Source organism: Xenopus laevis, chromosome 3L (assembly GCF_017654675.1).
Source record: "Xenopus laevis strain J_2021 chromosome 3L, Xenopus_laevis_v10.1, whole genome shotgun sequence".
NCBI classification, from domain to species: domain Eukaryota; kingdom Metazoa; phylum Chordata; class Amphibia; order Anura; family Pipidae; genus Xenopus; species Xenopus laevis.
The window spans coordinates 76533301-76555448 of NC_054375.1; the positions used below are offsets into that span (position 1 = coordinate 76533301).

The 22148-nt window shown below is 35.1% G+C and overlaps 1 protein-coding gene across 11 annotated transcripts in view; it reads right to left on the bottom strand.

The window, feature by feature from the left end:
• Positions 1-22148, bottom strand: part of cadps2.L (Ca++-dependent secretion activator 2 L homeolog) — a 158763-nt gene that overhangs the window by 22410 nt on the left and 114205 nt on the right. For 6 of the 11 annotated variants that reach the window (XM_041586407.1, XM_041586410.1, XM_041586409.1 and 3 more), the window contains 5 exons: positions 17615-17770; positions 15707-15854; positions 13278-13352; positions 11331-11414; positions 10687-10719 (listed from right to left, as the gene is read on the bottom strand). In XM_041586407.1, the coding sequence (XP_041442341.1) occupies positions 10687-10719; positions 11331-11414; positions 13278-13352; positions 15707-15854; positions 17615-17770 (496 nt within the window). Of the gene's footprint in view, positions 1-10686; positions 10720-11330; positions 11415-13277; positions 13353-15083; positions 15099-15706; positions 15855-17614; positions 17771-22148 lie in introns of all 11 variants that reach the window. The other 5 variants (XM_041586406.1, XM_041586408.1, XM_018252576.2 and 2 more) reach the window with 1 other exon arrangement.

The following is a 22148-nucleotide window of genomic DNA, read 5'->3' on the forward strand; positions in this document are numbered from 1 at the left end:
CTAAATATCCATCATGGAGGCCCATAGGTGTGTTCAAACAAAGGCCATTAAGCTGCCGACTTGGTCTGGAGGGACTGAGTTGGGAGTGTTTTTGACCCATGTACTTATATGGCCATTTGTTGCCTGACATGCTTGGGACCAGAGATTTCCTGCATAAGAGATCTTTCCATCATTTGGAGTAAAAAAACTTTAAAATGTGAAATAAACCCAATAGGATTGTTTAGACACCAATATGTTTTCATGCAGCTTAGTCACAAAATACTGTTTTATTATTAAAGAGAAAAGGAAAATCATTAAAATGCACTATATGGGAGTTTAAATAATAATTTTTAAAGAATGTCAACACCTCATTAAAAATAAAAGAAAAAGCACATCAGAAAAATGACAAAGTTGACTTTATCAAGAGAAATCCTTCTCAACCAGGACCTCGAATTTATTGGGTAACACTAGATATTTCAGGAACACAAAGTACTGACCTTAGTTCAACAGAAAACCTGTGTGATAAACTGGAACATGACTACAAGCAAGACCTGCTCCCCAACACCAATACCAAACCTCAGTAATGCTCTTGTGGTTACATAGAAGTAAAAATCACCAAAATCTAGTGGAAAGCCTTCCCAGATGAGTAGAGGCAGCTATATCAGATGATTAACGTCATTTAGTAGCCTTGGTTTTGGGAATGAGAATTTTGACAAGCAGGTTATATATATCTATATTGTACTATAATATACTTGAGAGAGTGCATGCTTCCCATTTAAGAGAAAATCGTATCTGCTGAGAAAATCTTCTAGTAATGTTTGACCAGTACAAGAGAACAAAGTTAAATCAATAATTTACACTACAACAGAATATAGATCAGAATACATTATACCTTTGTTGGCTGCTATCAACAATCTATTTTAAATAATGATTATAACATGTTTTCCCCACATTATACCAGTCATTATACATATGTTTAAGGTATATATGAATCCACCCACACTTTCTTTTTTTCTGAACAGAGCTAATGCTCATCTTGACTAATATTCCACTTGCATAGTGATAAAATTTGTAAAATGTAACCTTTCAAAAATCTCCAGGCTTACACCTTTCTCTACAAGAAACGTTGCTAATGAAGTGTTATTATTTGATTTTTGGAACAAAAACACATCATTTGGGTAATTTATCTATTTTGGAAGATATCGGAAAATGCAAGATTCTATAGAATTAGTACTTAAATAATATAAATATTAGTAAATAATCTGGGAAGGAACAGTAATAACAATGATTTCCTCATGGTCACAAATCGTTTTACAAAAGCTGCTAAAGGCCCATTTCTGTGAGGGACAATGGAACAATTGATGCAAGAACAGGTAAGTCTCATTCAGCCCATTAGACTGGAGGGAGCCCATAGAAATAGCATTGTGACTATAAATCTCCATCAGACAAGACAGTTGCCACCACCAGAAAGAAAAGTAATCACTGGAGGGATAATGCAATAGAAGATGCAGAGCTTGCTCCTGTTCTATTAACCCACACCAACCAAGTAACAGGCAGAATATGCTGTTCCTCTGTTTGAAGTCTGTTAACGGATTACTTGCCAAGGTAAAGTGGAGGTTGTAGGGAACACTGTAGTTTCTATTATATTACCCCTAAAATCATACTGGGTCTTTCTTGAGCTCATATTTATTGTGCCTTTGAGATTGCATTTCTACAGCAACAGTTGCACACTATGGAAGCTACTCATCTTCCCTCAGTTTCACAGTTGAAATTAGAAGCAACTTGTACTTTTGCTATAGTTTCTTTAATCGTCACAATATCTTCTAATAGAAAAGGTCAAATTGCTTTTTGTTTATTTGTCCTACCATCAATAGTAAAAAAAACAACAAAAAAAAAGTCAATGTGCCAGCAGCAAACAGTTTGATGCATAGGTAAGAATATAAAAGATACACAGAAAACTTGCCAACCAGCCTTGGCTATGTGCCAGCCATTCTTTCTTTTCACAAAAGCTTTCAGCACTGCTTCGCATCCCTGACACATTTTATGGTTCATTTAGAACTAAACAATGAGTTGTTATTAAAGTATAGTAAAAATATTCCTAGTATGTATCATAATAAAATGTATATACACAAATATCAAAACATTAATCATTCATTGTGCATCACATCCTCATGTTAAATGACATTTAAAAATATTCAGATGGTCTTCCTGTAATAGGTTTGCGGATAAGGGATCCCAATATCTGTATAAAATCTTGGTTGAACATGGCTGACTGGGAACTCACTAAAATGACTGAGCACTGAAATGGCTCATCACTTATAATAATAATAATAATGATAGTAAACAACAATGTATAGCAATGGGATGGATGTTCTCCCTCAATTACACTGTATGCATTTTCTCTTCAGATTACCTGCTTGAGTTATACATTGTAATAGCATTCTGTTACAGAGGTTATTCCTCTTTAGTTGCTTTCCACTCATTTTACCCATTGTTTTTAGCATACTACTGCAATATTCTTATGATACAGTACTGCAGACAGAAGCTGCTGACAGGACACATATTAATGTTGGATACAAAAATGAATTCATATAAAATATGACTGAAGCTGAAGATGCAGGTACCTGTGACTCTCTGGTTTGGCAGGGCCTATTGTTTAATTGATAGGGAAATACATGACATAACCAGTTGTGAATGTGAGGAGAAATGGTTTTCAAATAATATAAACATTCTCATGTCCACTTCTTGACATCCATCTCTCACATGCATTATTTCTCTCTCCTTAGAGACTAGAGTAGGACACAGTGACTTAAAGGGGCGGTTCACCTTTAAGTTGGCGTTTAGTATGCTATGTAATGGCTTTTTTTTTCTACTTTTTATTACTCATCTTTCTATCCAGGTCCTCTCCTACTTATATTCCAGTCTTTTACTTAAACCAATGCATGGTTGCTACGGTAAAAGAGTTGCTGAATATGAATAAAAAGCTAATAAAAAACTAAATAACTCAAAAACTACAAATAATAAAAATTAAAACCAACTGCAAATTGTCTCAGAATGTCACTCTCTACATCATACAACAACTTAATTTAAAGGTGAACAACCCGTACCTGCCCACATTATGGCCACATTATATTTCCAATGAAATCTCATTTTTATTGTTTACAACTAACTGCCATCCTTGTTCCGAGCTGAGCTGCCTTTCATATCCGCTATTGAATGCCATGGCGGTTAAAGTTTAGCACTTTCGATTTTACAGAAATGCCCTTTATTATATTACATCAGATGTTTATCTTTTACCTTCTATTTATTCTATTAAGGCAGTAGACGAAAGATAAAATAGACCAGAGTGGCACCACTGAAGCATGAAGACATAAGCGTATTAACAAATCAAACAATGCCAAGGCCTACTTTGTCATTGGTTACACAAGTAACTGAATACAGAAGGGCAAGCTTAATAAAGGTGTAGACCGCAATAGATTCTTCCAGGAGTTAATCACTAGTTAACCTAACATGAGGCTTATAGGCAGCCTAAAAACAGGGAGGCAAAAATTCCATCTTAATTATATGCTGTAAATGTTCTTGCTTCCTGCTGTTGCATCTAATCCCACAGGTGTATATACAAGGTAATGCCTCAGGGTCATTTTTCCAAGCAATTCATTTAGCCAGCTTAGCCTTTTAGAAATGTATATATCTATATAGGATGGGCAATTTATATAGTCTATTTATTTGGTTAACTACATACCATGAAAGTATTACATTAATGTAAAACTTACACTTGTGTCCATATGAACATGTCTGACAAGTATATTCACACCAGAGAAATGTAGGGCAGGCACTCACAAAGGCAATTTTCCACCAGCCAGTAAAATAAGTAAAAGATTTATTGAAGTCACATCAGGAAAGCCTTACGCTTTTTGTTTTCGAGCCTATTACTAAGTGTGTGCAACACAAAACGCGTAAGGCTGTCCCGATCAATCTTCTACTTATTTTACTGCCTGGTGGAAGAGTGCCTGCCCTACATATCTCTGGTTGGATCGCTCCACTTTGCTGAAGGCTCAGGGCAGAGCACTTGGGCCTTTTCCCAAACTTGGTGAGTTACTCTACTATTATTTATGTTATTCTGGCAAGTATATTATCTTAAATATTGTCATGTTACCAGCTACAAAGAACATACACAAACACATACAGTTATAGGGTTCTGATATTTGATGTACCATCAACTACTAAACTTCAGAAAAGATATATACTACTGGCATTCCTTGTGTGAGAAAGTGAATGGAGGTCTCAGTGATTCGACTCTCGTCAATGTTCAGCAAGTGGCTGCATTTATTACTGTGTTGCTACTTACTAATCATATGTGGATGACTGTGGATGAATATTGTGTGTAGAGTTGCAGTTTGATAGGGTCTGCACCTCCCAGAGAGGTTAGATAAATAAGTACCCACAAGTCATATCAGAGTCATCATCTTGTAGGGCCCTGGGCCCACATTTTACACAGGACTACTGTCTATTTGCCTGTATTTATTTACACATTTTTGGGGCATTTTTTTCTGTTTTAGCGATGGTTGACGGGATCTGGCAATATGGCTGAGGATTTGTTCAAAGCAATCTGTTTGATTTTTTGGGGTGTAAACACCCACTGTAATTGGCACAAATCACTTGACACTGTTTTGCTTTAATTGGATCGACTGATTTGAAAAGCAGTTCAGATCAGGTTAAATACAGAAAAGATGAAAATTCTAAACTGAATGTTATGCAGCAGGAACCACTTATCTGGTAGATATCTTGGGCTACTTCTAAAAATGCTCAAAAGGCTGATTTGAAACCGAATCAAAATTCACCCATTTATACAATGTTATACCTTGTGTTTTCTCTGTAAAGCTTTTTGAGACATTACATGTTGATTGATGGAGCTATTCTGCACTTAGTTAGATATGACATTAAGGGGCAGATTCACTAAGGGTTGAATTTCGAAGTAAAAAATACTTCGAAATTCGACCCTCGAATTGAAATCCTTCGACTTCGAATATCGAAGTCGAAGGATTTAGCGCTAAACGTTCGTTCGATCGATCGAACGATTAATCGAACGATCGAAGGAAAATCCTTCGATCAAAAAAGTTTAGCAAGCCTATGGGGACCTTCCCCATAGGCTAACATTGACTTCGGTAGGTTTTATCTGCCGAAGTAGGGGGTCGAAGTTTTTTTTAAAGGGAAAGTACTTCGACTATCGAATGGTCGAATAGTCGAACGATTTTTCGTTCGAAACGTTCGAATCGAAGTCGAAGGTCGTAGTCGAAGTAGCCCATTCGATGGACGAAGTACCCAAAAAATACTTCGAAATTCGAAGTATTTTTCATTCGAATCCTTCACTCGAGCTTAGTGAATCGGCCCCTAAATGTTTTTCCACCACAGGTTAACAGCTTTATTTTGAATTTCCCTTTAAACAAACAATTAAAAGGGCTATATAAATGACAAACATTTTTATTAAGTCTTGGAAATCTCACATCCCATCCCACTGTACAAAGCAGCAGGGTAGCAATTGGCCAGAACAAAGCAGACCACTTCGATATGGGGGGGGGGCACTGAATAAAGGTTGGTCCTTTACGACTTAAAGTGAAAAGGTTTGACACTACTATAGGTGTTTTAATATTTCTGTAAAACTTATAACTCTTCCAAAAGGTCTCATTGGTCAACAAAGGTAATAATTTGGGCCTTATTTTGTCTTTATTAAAAGACAAGGAAACTCTATATATGCCATTTAAATAGCCCATATGCACTTAGCAAGTATTCCAAACAATACACAAAAATTCTATGCTTCCAGTAGGACTGTGGAAGGTGCACAGTTCCTCAAGACTTGGCTGACGTCACATTCACCCACTGAAGCAAGACTAAGACCATATTGCATAAGTACATCACAATGGTATGATGATGTCAGTGGAACCAACTCAGGAGTAAAAGATTTAAAGAAAGTGTTGTGAGGATTGCTGCAGTAAGGGATTAAGTGCAAAATGAATATAGTGTTTAGTATTATATTTGTTTGCCCAGGTTTTAGATTTGGGGGTTTCCTTGTCCTTTAAACCTTCACCACTGCAGCAGTGTTGTTTGAATGGACTAGTGCATGGCTAGTATGAGGAAAATGATATTCCTGAACATTGCAGGCATAAAACAGCCCATATGTAAAAAAAACTTTTTTTCTTTCCAGAAGTGACAGCTAAGACAGTCAATCCATACATGCATCCTATCCCACCTTGAATATCGCAACCCTAACTTCGACCTCTCCCTACTAAAGCCTTTCTTAAATTCTGTTGCTAGAACCCTTCTCCTCTGATTTAGGAGACAACAGGCCCCACTTCTGAAACCATTATCACGACCTCCCATTAAGCAAATAACTTTTTCTTATCCCTTCATTCCTTTATACTTTACTGCATTGCTTCTGGGTTTTTTTTTTAATATATTCCTGAGTAACCCCCTTTGTTCTTCTCACATCCACTGCCTGGTTGCATCGCCTAATTCCACTGCCGTTTCCCACATTAAACTTTACTCTCTTGCTGCCCCTGAATATCTCTGGAAAGAATCTCCCCTCAGTCTGTCAGTGATCTTCTTGTAGTACTCTCATAAACTCAGTCCTGAAACTTATGATGCAGTGACAACCACTTTAAATTGCAGCAATTATCCTCCTATTTGTGCCTGTAACTTTCCCAGCCACGAAGGTTATAAACTCTATAGGGCAAGGACCTCCTTCCTCTTTTTTCAAACAATAGCACATAATATTGAACTGTATTGCGTATTTACTTATAATACACAAAAGCCATGAATATCCTGTAAAATATATCCTTATAAACGGTGAGTTCTGATGTCATCAGTTATAAACGGTGAGTTCTGATGTCATTTCTGTCACATGACTCACTGAAATTTGTGTATTATAATAAATAAAGTACCCCCAGTTGCAAAATATGAGGATATTAGAAGTTACCTCGGAGTTCCATGACCTGTATAAAAACACTCGGCCTTCGGCCTCGTGTTTTTATATGGTCATGAAACTCCTCGGTAACTTATAATATCCTTATATTTTACAAGAGGGGGTACTTTATTCACTATATATTTTATTATTGTATTGAACTCTGTCTCTTCTGTTTGTTTTACTGTACCAGCTGTGTGTGTACATGCAATATTATGTAAATAAAAATACATACTGTACATACATGTGCACCCACTCTCAAAAAGGTCTATATAATATGTACTGCACTTAGTTTTTAAGAGGTTGTGCAAACCTTTTTTTACCATACTATTTAATTACTGTGGTCATACACTATCTACTAAATAATGCCTAAACCATTAAGGCAATGACAGGATTTTAACTATATCTCTCTGTTTGTAAATAGAAGACAAAAAGTTTTTCTTAAATATGAAGGTTGTAAAGATCAAAAGCAAAGACAGTTTGAAGGAAAGGTACTAGTTTTCATGCTTGGCATTTTTTTGCCAACCAGAAAGATTTGCATTAGTGGAAGTTACTAGGCTACATCTTTTCCCCGCCCCTTACTGAGTGCACTGAGAATAATCCAAATTCTACTCTAGCCAGGTGGGAATATGGCTCTGTTTTAATATATCCTAAGGGAAGAATTCACTCTTTTAGAATGATTAATGTTTACCAAAAACAATTAAATACTTCCTTGTGGATATTTTATAAGTGTTCTTGCATTATTTCCATAACAACTGAACACAAAATATTTAACATAAACAATATGTACAGTATGTTAATATATCTAAGATATGTTCTACTACATTATGTCATCAAATATGCAACAGGATGGATTATGTCTTGTTGCCTCACCTTGGCAGTTAGCAAAATATAATTCCAAGTTACTCACCATCCTCAGGCAATTTAAAACCTTTATTTTCTGCCTTAGGTTAGTTATACACCACCATCCAGAATAATGGCACAAATAACAACCGAATCACTCAAACCATCAATAAGACCCAAAGATAGAAAAATATAATTGTAAGTATTGCTCGAGTCAGTAGAATGTTACATTGTCCAATTACCAATGGAATTGTGGAAGATGCCATTTATATCAAACAAGTCATCTTTTTTCATATTTCTGTTTTTGAATACCTTATTAATGTCTAACCTTCCAAAAGATAAATTCAAATAAATTATTCACTCAAAAAAATAGATATGAAACACCTAGTTGTCATAAGTACATTGTGATGTTGAGGTTTTTCTCTAGGGAGAGTGTTCATGCTTTACTTAAAACAAGGCAAGCAATGCACAAGCCTTTTATTTAATCCCAAGTCATGAACAAGTGGTCTGAAATGTCTTCAGAAAACATACTGGGCAGAAAAATTGACTCTAGCTCCCATATGTAATACAAGGCACTAAGTTTGTCCATGAGCAGTAAACCATAGCAACCAATAATATAAACCAGTAAATTCTACCTGCTTATTGGTTGCTATGGGTTACTGCTCATGGACAAACTTAGTGCCTTTTATTAAATAACCCCACAAGTAGTAACTGCAATTAGAATCAAAAGGTTTACTAAATCTCTCATACAGTTTACCAATTTATTTCCTCACTTTTATTAACAGTTTGGGGAATCAACTGTTTCCATTGATAGAATAAGTCCAAGATATTATAATGTAGGTACTCCGCACAGCATATTCCTGAATTAACTAGTTGACATTGTAATGTAAAGAGAAGGCCTGGCCACAACCCTAGGGGATAATGTCTGCCTTTATATCTGTTTTACAAATACCTTTATTATCAGATCTGCTGTGGCCTTGCACCAACTCTGCCATTTCCTGCATCTTACGATGTTCTTAATTCATTCATTAGTCAACCAGGTTCTGATATTCTAAAGTCACAACCTGAACACTCTGAACTAGTTTGGGGAAGGCACTTGAGCTAATATTTTGTGAAAGCTAATATAATCACAAATGGGAAGGCAGTTAAATTGATGACATTAATAGCTCTCTTCAGCTGCGTCATACTGATCTCTGTATTAGCACCACTCTCAATCCATATGCTCAGCAAGGATACTTAAAAGTGGAGTGCTGGACAATCCCTTCTCAGCAGCAGCAGGTCTACTGCACCTTCATATCATCATTTTGTTAAACTTAGATTATATCAATTTAAGTTTATAATAAAGAGGCACAAGTACAATCGCTCTATAGATAGATAAATTCTTTAATGGATTATATTTAATATAGACAGGCTAAATGAGCCCTGAAATGAGCATGTATTCTCTGGTCCCTTAAAGACATGGACAAATTGTGAAATATAGGATAAAGGAAAAGTGATTTTGTATATATTCTGCTTCATCATTAGTCAATAGCCAATCCTTGGGAGTTCTAACTGATGACCATTAACCCCAGGTCCATAAGGCACTGGAGAACCTGCATGACCCATTATGGTGGACATTGGGTTCATTAGTGAGGTATTGTCCTTATTAATAGATAAACGTCTTCAGCTCTTGGTACTTAATATTGCTCCATTTAGTATTTTTCACTCACTTATTCAGTTACTCGCAGAATTTATAAAAATGTATGACTGCTAGTATTGTTTCCTATGTCCAGAAGCACAGGCACTCTCCTATTTTAACCTCTATATGGGGTGATGGGAGGTTGCCTGTGTCTTTGACAAAAGGAACCTTTTCTGTGAACAAATTATCTGGTATGGTAGGTAAATCAACAAGTCGTGTATCATCCAGAAGATTTGCTTCTTTAAGTGAATGATAATCATGCTTTTACAATGCAATGAAATATTCAAAGGGTTGATATTCGGCACATACATTTAATGGGCAATTCTGGGGTGAAGAGCTTTAGTGAACTTTACTGGTAGAGAATCTCTGGCAATACTTTGTTCCATGTGAAAAGCCGACATACATACATAGAATAAAATATAGGATATAAGCTGTTTGCAGTAAATATGTATTGCTTCATTTACATTTATGTTTGTTTGTTATGTTTTGTTTTTTTGATGTACACATGAGTGAAATGACATTTCATTTGATAATAGATTTGTTTTGTTTCAGAGCTTCTATAGGGTGATGGCAGACAGGGAGATTTGTTGCCTGAGATTAAATCTGTGCTACGTTGTGCGACAAGTGTACAGAAAATGCTTTCCCACAGTAATAAAGTAAATTGCCGGTGGGAAAACACACACAACACTTCATTTTCCGAGGTTGCCTCTCAATGAACTTCTAATACGCTATGTGATAGCGTACATTAAGGGGCACATTTACTAAGGGTTAATAAACCCTCGAATTCGACCCTCGAATTTAAATCCTTCGATCGATCGAAGTAAAAATCCTTTGATCGAATGATAAAATCCTTCGAATCAAACGATTCTAAGCGTTCAATCGAAGGATTTTTCTTAGATCAAAAAAAGCTTAGAAAAGTGATGGGGAAGGTCCCCATAGGCTAACATTGTACCTCGATAGGTTTAAACTGCCGAAGTATGTAGTCGAAGTTTTTTTTAAAGAGACAGTACTTCGACTATCGAATGGTCGAATAGTTGAACGATTTTTACTTCGAATCATTCGAACTGAAGTCAAAGGTCGTAGTAGCCTATTCGATGATCGAAGTACCCAAAAAAAAAAAACCTTAGAAATTTGAAGTTTTTTTCATTCGAATCCTTCACTCGAGCTTAGTAAATGTGCCCCTAAATCATCATTTCATATAGACTTACAAAATTACAAAGTTACTTACCGGTACTTCCACATACTTTGAAGCAGCTTTCACCTGATGTCAAAATGATAAATATATAAATGAGTTCTACATTCAAGTACAGAGAGTTTTGTCCATGACAATGTGAGTTAATGTTATAGAGGTAGGTTTATAGACACACAGTGCTCAAATCTATGAACAGAGTACACAATTTTGATAATTCAAATTTTGTTAAAATAAGAAATCATATCGAAATCATAAAGCAAGTGTTATCACAAATATTTCATGTGACTATTTTCATTAAAAATATAGGAGTCGTGGCACAATGAGCAACTTCAGCATGTTTTCTATATTTTTCACAATATAAACATGCCAAAATGCTCAAAATCTACCACTTTGCTGCCTAAGGGCATGGTGTAAACACCAACTCAAGATGGAGGCAAATTCTGGTATTTCTGACACGCAGTAAGCAAAACATCCAAAATGGCTATGTGTTAGTCATTTATTCTACGTTAAAGAGACACCATGTTTTTAACATAAAATTTGCACCAGTGTAATCAATCAGTGTGCCATGGCCCTTATACAAACAAATCATTTAATCAGGCTTCCCACTGCAAGCAGTTATGTATTTCATTCATTTACCCACATACAAATATGTATTCCTATCACAATAGATATATACTTACGGTGAAGGAAAGTATTGATGAGAAGAGTGTGCCTTCATCATATTTTGCCAGCTTAGACAGCACACTTTCAAGGACGGAGATGAACTAAAAAAAATAATAATAAAACATTGGACATATTTGGCAAACAAAATGTGCTAATGTTTGTTATTTTTGTACTGGGAAAGCAGACAATAAGAGTCCCACAGCATGCTTTACTGAAAATAAAGATCACACTTTAACAAAAAAGCGCTGAATCAAAATGCCTTGCACATCTCACATCAGTTGGAGGGAGCCAGTAAATTATTTTATGTTTCTAATGTATTGTATCTTAGAAAAGCCATACTGACTGCTAACAAGGGAGTGCAATAGTCAGTACATGCAGCTTCAGCTTTGAAGGATACTTTTGTTTGCTCAAGGACAGGCAGTTTTGAGTAAGAATAGTTGCCACTCTAAGAAAAGGCATCCTTATGTTCCTCTGTAGTCAGATAACCACAATACAGTGTATTTTCTACATCAAAAATAAAATAAAATTTTTATTTTCATATTTTAGCCAGAAATATATTATATTACTTTATGTAAATACCTACCTGCCCTTAAATTTAGCCTTTGGATGTAAAGCATTTATGGTTTTGCATTTGGATCTTCTATTAATGTTATCATTAATGTGCAAAGTCAAAACCTATGCATATATAAATCTGACAATTACCTTCTGATACCAACTTGTTTTGCTCATCAGTTTTACTGCCTACACATCTATTAATGATATTGATAAACCTTGTATGAGAGGAGACGCCACTCTGCATATCAATCCATCACTCTAACCAATCTAACCAGGATTTATGCGTCCTGAAAATCAGGCCTATAAACAGTTACCTATATATCTTCTCAAACTGAGGACTGATACATATTGGCTAACTAAAGCTCCAAAAGTAGATACAGTCATCATTTTGTCTTCTGCATGATAAAAAAAGGCAAATATATACAAATATTTTGCATAGTTCTGTAGGGGTAGTAATGACTGATCTTGCAGTTTTAACCTAGCCTAATCTTCAACTAAATTTTATGTAACTCTTCATCCTTTTTCTTTCTGTAAGAAATAAATGATCACCAGAAGCTTCTGTTGCACACTATAGGAATGACTCTGTTAAATTAGAGGTGATTTTTTTGAACATTAATTTAATTTGAATTGAACTGTACTTTTTAATTTGTATATTTCTTTCTTAACTAAATAATAAAGATTATGTTATAAGGGTAGTGCTAATATACACAATTTTTCTGCAGTGACAAACTCATTGCTTGACCATAATCATGTTGACCACGCATGAGAACACATCATCAAAGACAAGTAAACAGGAATTAATATATCTTTAATATATGTTATACATTTTTTGAACCATTAGAAGCACTTGGAAACCTTCTGAAAACTTTTTTTATACAGTTTTTTTTTTCAATTTTAAAGGTTTGTATTAAATGGTGGTTATGTACAGATGAATATCAGCAGTGTCGGACTGGGGGGGTCCAGGCCCACCCGCATGCACCCGCTCCTGGCCCCAGACTCCCTACCCCCACCAACTTCAGGTCCCCCTTGGTCAGCCGACTGCAAACCTGCCTCCGGATCTGGGTCCACGATTGCCGGGCTCACCGGGTTTTTCCCGGTGTCCCTCCGGCCCAGTCCGACCCTGAATATCAATGCCTCAGGTTTTCATACCTATGCTCAGTAATAACAAAAAATCGCTATCAATTCCAGCAACAAACTTTATTTATAAAATACCAGAAAAAAAGCTGATAATGATAAATATGCTATGCAAGCAAATTTGGTACCTAAAGCCTTTCTGGCCTTTTAATCTAACGAATGTTGCGTTTACCTTACATCAAGAGGAAGATGAAAAGCATTCTGTGAAGTGTTTTCTATATAATGCAACCAAATATTCATAGAAAATAAAACAAAAGAGATTAATATACATTTACCTTGGAAACCAAGAGTGATATGATTTCTTTAACAGTTTCCTCAATTAAATCATCTATTTTAGAGTGATATTGTTGCTGTGTTTTGAAAAGGGAAAAAATAGAATATTAGCCAAGAATACAATACTCTTGAAATGAGAATAAAATGGTTACATTTTATACATATATGTGGAATATTACTTTTGAACAGCAGAAGAACAAAACCTTGAAAATGATCTATTCCAGTCAACACTTCCTCCCATTCTGTCCTGAAAATGTTCCCATGTACGATGCTGAGTTAAGCAGCTAATAGGGTTATTATTTAGTTGAATTGATTTCTCATTCTCATTCAAGAGAAGGAATGTGAAGGATACTTTTTGTGTCTCCTACAATTAAGGTAGCAATGTAATTTTCTAAAGAGTTGCTCTTGCCAGACCAGCAAAAAACTAGAAAAAGATTCAATTAATACAGCATTGACTGTCTTATAACCCACATTCATGATTTAGCCTAAATGTGCTTTATATATAAAAACGAGCCACTATGTATTCATCTAACACTGTTTTTTTCTACAAAATGGTACAAATGAACATTGTCTATTCACACTGTACTTTAGGGAAATCAGAACATAACTTTTACCAACAAGCAGAAATAATAAGTACAACATACTGTATCTAGTTATTAACATGATTTTTTTCCAAGGTTGCAATACTATAAAAACATATTTTTCTCCTAGCAAACATTCAGGCACCAGAAAGATCCCACTTATAATATAATATAAAAATATAATGTTTAATGATCTGCCACTCTTCGCTCTTTTTTCCCTAGGCAAATTTGGAGGCAAAAAAAATCACAAAACTCACCTACTACTCATGTAGTAGAAACCTTGTGTAAATTCAAAAATAAATGGGTAGCATTTTTATTTTGACTGCAGTAAGAATAGTTTAGCTAAGCAAGCAATAATCTAAAAGATATGGAGCTTTGCATAACTTTTTCTAAGGCATGGATCTACATTATCATGCAACTATTTAATAGTTGATTAGTACTGTATGGTTACATGTTGGATGCAATGAAGATGTTGTATGGTTAATAAGACATATATGTTACTGGGTGATTTTTCACACAGGAGGTTATATAGGAGTGTAAAATGTGATCAGTGTTAGGAAGTATGTGATAAGAACATGGCTATGGATATTGGCTACATTATTCCTGTGTGGAACAGACAGACAAAACTCTGCCCGCTTACAAGCATAAGACATTCGAGATTGAGCCTTAGAACACCATCAACATAATAATAAATTAGGTCTGGACCAAAATGTTTAAATTTAAAATAAATTAACTAAGGCTTTGGATTTCAAGAATAAAAAAGTTTAGTAAATTATCACCTTAGCTCATATTACTAAAAACTTTATATAAAATCACAAAGTGAGCCAACATGCAGCTCCAACAAACAGGAACCACATGAACAAGGCATAGTCCAAACAGGTACTAAAAGTGCTCCTAGACAAAGTGTAAAATGCATACAGAATTAAATTCTTAATTCATTTTTAGCTTTATTAGTGAGAGGATGAGGTGAGGCAATAGGTGGGAATTTAGGGTTATTTTTTTTATTTAATATGGTTACTCCTATTGGCCTTAATGAAGCAGTGGAACTGCCCCTTTTCTGGAATATTTAAAGCAATCGTTTTCAGTTTGGGAGTAGGTATGAGCTGTGACATCATGTAGTGAGAGGGTATTTATAGCATGACCTAGAATGTGATGCTACATAAATTATACATTTTACAAGTAACAATTGATCAACTACAATGAGAATACATTTCAAACAGCACTTACCCACTGGGGACACAACTGGACAATGGAATGGAATGACCCAGAAACAAACAAAAAATAAATAAATCAAGAAACATGGAGATAATAAAAATGTGAGTGAAAATACATGGCTGATTATAATGTGCTGAAATTTTAATATATTAAGAACAATAAAAAGCATTAAAATACATAAAAACACAATACTTTAGAAATTTTAAAAAAAAGTACTTTGTGACTATATAGGTGATTTCCTAGTGTTTTGTGATTCAGTTGTATCACAATTAAACTTGTGTGTTATATAGTCTATGACCTATATAAAAGTATTTGGTCCATGACCTTGTTCAAAAACAGCTATATTTTACAACAGAGGTGTATAATGGCATGTATTACAATTACAATCATTTTTATGCAGTGCTAATATATTGCTCAGCCATGTAAAACAGGGATGAGAAAAGAAAAGGTAAATTTAAAAGGTGAGGAAGAAGGTGAGGGTGAATTTTGGGCGGTGCTTTTCCTACCTATGGGAGGAGCTGTCTTATGGTTAGTGCTGCCTTGGGGACACGAGAGAAAGAATGTTTTCTGTGCATTCTGATTATATTTATTGATGGACTATTATAAGACACCTTGCCATTTTAAACAATGCTTACCTCTTGCCCACCATCAAGAACACATAGTTTCACACACTGCTTTTTGGCATCGACCATTACATTGAACATAGTACAAACAGACGCAGAGATTCGAAAGTCAGTAGATTTATTTGTCCTCTGCAACTTAAGCTCAAAAGCTGTCCATGTCCTAGTGAAATAATAAACAGAACTTGTAATGCTCATTCTGAAGGTCAACACAAAGATAACATGGTAAATGGTAAAAAGATATGACAAGGGGCAGACAATCATATAGGTCAAAACAAAACCTATGGAGTGGTTTTGCTAGGCAGTAAAGCCATTAAAGCCTTTCCTGAAGATTATGAAAACAAAGCAGAGAGAAACTAAATATATTGCACATTTAATTATATTTTTATTTAGGAAAAGCTATAGGAAAATATAGGAAAATCGTTACTTAATGGATATTATATTTTAGAAATTATTTATTATTTCTCAGAAAGTAAACAAAAGAAAAAGGTTTACAATGGGGAAGCGCTGGAGGCTATGGGATACAATTTTGGGAGCACTGTAATTTGCAGTTGCACTTCTGGACAAGGAGGACAAGGTAAGCTATGCACTTTATTGTGATGGACTTTAGTATGTAATACTTGAGGCACTGAGATGGCTTAGGGGTTTGTGATGCATTTTGAGAGCATAATTATACATATATGGTTGCAAAATTGTCTTAAATGTGTGTTCAAGCAGAAATTATTTAAAATGGTGTTGCATATATATCAATTGTTCAGCTTAATTGTACAACGGAGCTCTAGATATACAGTACTTGCTTCAGAGCAGGTTTTTATTTTATTTTAAAAGTGAAAAGTTACAAAAATATGTGGCCTTGTATTGTCCAGCCAAAGGATCCACGCCTAAAGATCATTGCTCTAAACTTGAAAACATGCTGAAATGTTATTGTTTTTTTTTAAAAAAAAAATCAATAATATAATAAATAGTTGATGGCTGCTTTTAGTACCTAGTGAAGGGGAGAATAGCAGAAGTTATACTGGTACTGTTAAGCTGTTGCTCCCCAAGCGAAAACTTGCTTTTCCTGTGGTGATGTAAAGTAATATACATAGAGGTTGGAGAGTAAAAGCAGAACTGCTTTATGTTTTATGTGCTTTCCATAATTAAAAACTTATTTAAAAATAATAATCCCTACAATAAATGGTAGATCCATGAAAGGAGGTTGAACGGGGACTGTAATGGGTTATGCACTGGGCTGCTGTCTGGCTACATAGCAGCTGTATGACAATAATGTAAAATAATAAAAATACTGAATATATTTGTTCTTCTTTATGTATTTTCTACTGCATTCATTTCTAAGTGAGACTTAAAGGCTGGTTTAGCAAGTATACATCACTCATAGGGCTTTGTGATAGTCTATAAAAAAACTGATATTTATAGAATGTCTTTTTATAAAATAAGCAATTATGTGTCGGGTTTAAAAAAATCATACTTTTAATATAATATCTCTTGATCAATGCCTTGGTGAGAATGCTATGTAGCTGTGCATGTGGAGCTGGCCTTGAATTCTAAACGGATTGCATGAACTTAAACCAGCATTTTAATGAAGTGTGCTGTTTACAAAGAATATTTTTTTTCCATTTATCCTGAATGTATCACTTATAAGTTATTCAGCTGATAATTTCCTCACGTACACAAATAGTTTGCTTGTATTATAAATGCATTTTATATCTGTTTTTATTTCTTTTTAAACACTTGGTGGCCTCTGGTTCTAATTTGAGGATATTACACTTCAGTTTTAACAAAAAAAAGTTCAGTTCATTCTTATTGATTAATTTATTTGAGGCAAATTGCTTCAGTTTGGTATTATATACTGCTAGTTTTATCTGTGTCCACTAATGTCCAAAGTAGTAACATTAAATGATATCCAAAATACAGTTTACTAACCTTTTAACACAGGCTTCTATCATATCACTTGCCATAAGTTTGAGACGCTGTTCCAAGTGGTTTGCAAATTCAGGCTCTGGCCAATGGAGATCTTGTACAAACACTTGCAATGCATCAAGTTTCCAGAACAGATCTTCAGAAGTTGCAGAGCCATTACTACAAGACAAAAATAATAATGAGGTTCCCATTATATTAAGTGTGAAAACTTTTCACTGGATATCAACAATGTTTTTAAACTTAAATGAAAATAATGAAACTAAGTCATATATACTAAACAACGCCACAAGGTGCAACATACATCGATTCACAACATACATAGATTCATTTCTTGGATTAAGTTCTTGAAAAGTGGCCAGAATTATTTATTTAACATTTGTGGACCCATTACATAAGATAGAAAGTAGCAACTTCCTTTTAATATATAACATGCCTTATGGAAACAGTAGTATTTCAGCAGTGACAAAGTTTATTGGATTAACAGAAAATATGCAATACGCATCATAACAAAATTAGACAGGTGCATACATTTTGGGAACCCCAACAGAGATATTACATCAATACTTAGTTGAGCCTCCTTTTGCAAATGTAACAGCCTCTAAGATGCCTTCTCTAACCTTTGATGAGTGTCTGTATGGTGGTATTTTTGACCATTCGTCTATACAAACATCTCTCCAGTTCAGTTAAATTTGATGGCTGCCGAGCATGGATAGCCTGCTTCAAATTATCCCATTGATTTTCCATGATATTCAAGTCGGGGAACTGTGACGGCTATTACAGAATATTGTACTTCTTCCTCTGTATAATTGCCTTTGTAGATTTTGAAGTGTGCCTTCTTGGAATATCCAACCCCTGTGTAACTTCAACTTTGTGACTGATGCTTGAACATTATCCTGAAGAATTTGTTGATATTGGGTTGAATTCATCTGACACTCGACTTTAACAAGAGCCCCAGTCCCTGAACTAGCCACAAAGCATGATGAACCTCCACTAAATTTGACAGTAGGTAGCAGGTGTTTTTCTTGGAATGCGGTGTTCTTCTTCCACCATGCAAAGCGCTTTTTGTTATATTGTTCCAAAATGACTGCGGATTGACTAAATGAGCTTTTGTATACGACAAACTAATTTGTTTGTGGTGTGAGTGCAGAAAGGGCTTCTTTCTTATCACCCTGCCATACAGATGTTCTTTGTGCAAATTGCTCTGAATTGTAGAACGATGTACAGATACACCATCTGTAGCAAGATTTTCTTGCAGGTCTTTGGAAGTGATCTCTGGGTTGTCTGTAACCATTCTCATGATCCTCCACATTTGCCGCTCCTGTATTTTTCTTGGCCTGCCAGACCTGGATTTTAGAGCAACTGTGCCTGTGGCCTTCCATTTCCTGATTACATTCCTTAAAGTTGAATGGATAGTTTAAACCTCTGAGATAGCTTTTTGTAGCCTTCCCCTAAATCATGATACTGAACAATCTTTGTTTTCAGATGCTTTGAGGATCCCATGCTGTCACTCTTTAGAGGAGAGTCAAAAAGAAGCACAACTGGCCAACTTAAATACCTTTTCTCATGATTGAACACACCTGCCTATGAAGTTCAAGGCTTAATGAGCTAATCAAACCAATTTTGTGCTGCCATTAATCAGTATTGAGCAGTTACATGCATTCAAATTAGCAAAATTAGGTAGTTTTTGCAGTAAATACAATATGTGAGGGGCTACAAACAAAAACAGCTTTATACAAAAAAACATAAATGCCGAAATAGTCATCTGCTTCTCTGATGTCTATGCTGCCACATTAAAAGTGGTGTATTTACTGGTTTGGATACAAATCACCAAATAACCTGTTTTACCGGAGTTATTCCATCTGGATTGATAATCTCAATGGAGAGTGGCTCTACTTGACAATAATATGATAAATGAAAGCGAGAAAGACATAGCTCCTTCTCACATTTAATCATTTATGCCAATGAGCACTCATGTTAATTATATTAATCAATGCAGTTAACCTAAACAAACAGGGCTTCTTTTTAATGTGGCCCCAAAAATGTACTTAAAGGAATTTCCATATAGTTCTTTGTATTACTTGTAAGCATGTGAAAAACTGAAATATATCACACAATTGATACCATGGCTTTGTTCCTTGAGCTGTTGGGAAGATATTCATAAGCAATTTACAGTATATAGAAAACCTTACATAGAACATTAAAATATTTTGGCAAGTCAAAATATGATTTACAATTAGGTGATAAGATATGGCTTTTTATTTTAGCCAGTTGCTTTAGCCTAATAACCACTGGACTTTTCACATAGATAAGGGCATTTCACGCTGTTTGGGACACCACATGAATGCTCAGAAACAGGTTATCTGTTGCAGAGAAGCCTATGATGCCAAAATGGGCTACGTTTAGTTTCTCAATGTGAATGTTTTTCATCATTGTCCCATTAACAAACAAATGTGTGTAAAGGTCTTCATAAAAATAGGTTTGTTTTTTAAACAAAAACCTATATAAGTTTACACATGTATTTTAGGCTTTTTAGCAATGTATAGCTAATAAGTACTATTTTAAGTAATATAGGTATGTTCTGCACTTGAATTTGCAGTTGATCTCAAACCTCATAGCTGTTGAACCACTTCCACACCTGCATACTAACATTATATACACAAAGTGATATAATGTTAATTTCATTTTAATGTTAAGAGCCATTGCAGATGTCAAGTTGTAAAAACAGTAAGCTGCTACATTTTACCTAGCGAAGCAGTCATATTGATATGGATATTACATGGACGCCATGACCCAACCCTTGCCCCTAATATATTTCTAATTTTCAATATGATAGTATAAGTGTCATTCAGCAATAGTTTTTTTTAGGTTTATGGGTTTTGGGATGCATCTTTTTTTTACTGATGCCATTATCTCTGTGTACCATTATTGCCAACTAATTCACAGAGAAGCTCAGGTCTAGCCAAGATATCCCCTGAGTTTCATTCTCAAGAGACCAATCAAAACTGAATAGTCGCATGACACACTGTACTCTGTAATACCTTACAAGCCTTAAACATCTCAGCTATGGTTAAATCTAGGCTATTCTGATGAAGTTTTAACATAGGATCAGAATATAAAAACTCACTTTTGAGTTTTACAAAACCGAGCGGATTATTCAGCCAATATCCTGCTTCCACGCAATGTCTAAGGATAATAATCTATGAATCATATATACATAGTTTAACATCCTATGCAGTATAAGGCAAAATAAATGGGAAAAAAATATCTGATACTACAAAAATGTAAATCCATCCCGGTTTCGAGATGTATTCTGCTATGAAATAAAACTTGCACAAAAGAATATGGCACACTTCATGGCCTGAATCTTTTTCCAAACTATTAGAGAACAGACATTCAAGAACTGACACGAGATGTGAGACAAGAAGGCTCATTTACAAATGCAAAATCAAAGTGCACAATTGTGCTAGCTTAAACATTAATCACAAGTGTACTTGCATGCATACATGCTCATTGCAACATGTGCCTAATGTAAATCCAACAACTGAAAATGCTGTGATCAACAGTTCTCGAGGTACAAAGTACAAGCTGCAAGTACAAGTACTGAGATACCTTCTTTATGGAGGTGTTATTCCAGGATTCCCCTTTACATGGTGAGACTACACATGCAACTGGTCAATCAAATGCTAAAAGGCGATGCAGCAACTTGGGCATGATTTACCAGCAAGGGTGCTAATTTCACATTTTCCATTGTAAACTGCTTGTTACTATTTTTTCAAAATTGAAGTTTAAAGTCGAATGTCCCTATCTTTAGTGTTTCAGTCTGGCAGCTCAGTAATACAGGTGCAGCATGATTCTGAATGTTTACAATTTGATACATTAGTTGATACATCTCTCAGCAGCATCTGTGGAAATTACAACAGCTGCCTTTAATGAAACTCAGGGATTGTGAAGAATGTTAAACTGGTGTGTATAATAATATATATCAGTACATATTGTCCTTTTACTTTTTCCTTCAGCCACCATTTTGTGATAGTATGTGTGCTGCCTCAGAGATCACATGACAGTAAAAAATGCAGCTCTAACTGTAACAGAAAGAAGTGTGGAAGTAAAGCCACAGCCCTGTCCATTCACTGGCTGGTGTTTAAATAATACAAGCAAGTGGTCAGCCTTTGGTACTCTTCTATGTACTGTATGATTATCCAAAGGCACAAACTGCTAGAAACATACATTCATGAACATGGTTTATTTAGTTGAAGCAGCATTTTTCCCAAAGGGCTGTTTTATGTTATATATTTTTATAGAGACCTTCAATGTTCAGGGGTATAGTTTCCCTGTAAAACACAAACTGCTGCATTTTTATGCTACTTGTCATAACAAAAACAATTCCCTTTATACATGGTGGAAAGCATTCCACAACAATTCCCCACATTTTGCTATTGACAACTTTCAGGAACAACATTGGCGTGAAAGAATACAAAGAAACTGCCTCTCGAGGAAGAACCTGGAAACATAATTAAGATGCTTACTTGATGCTGAA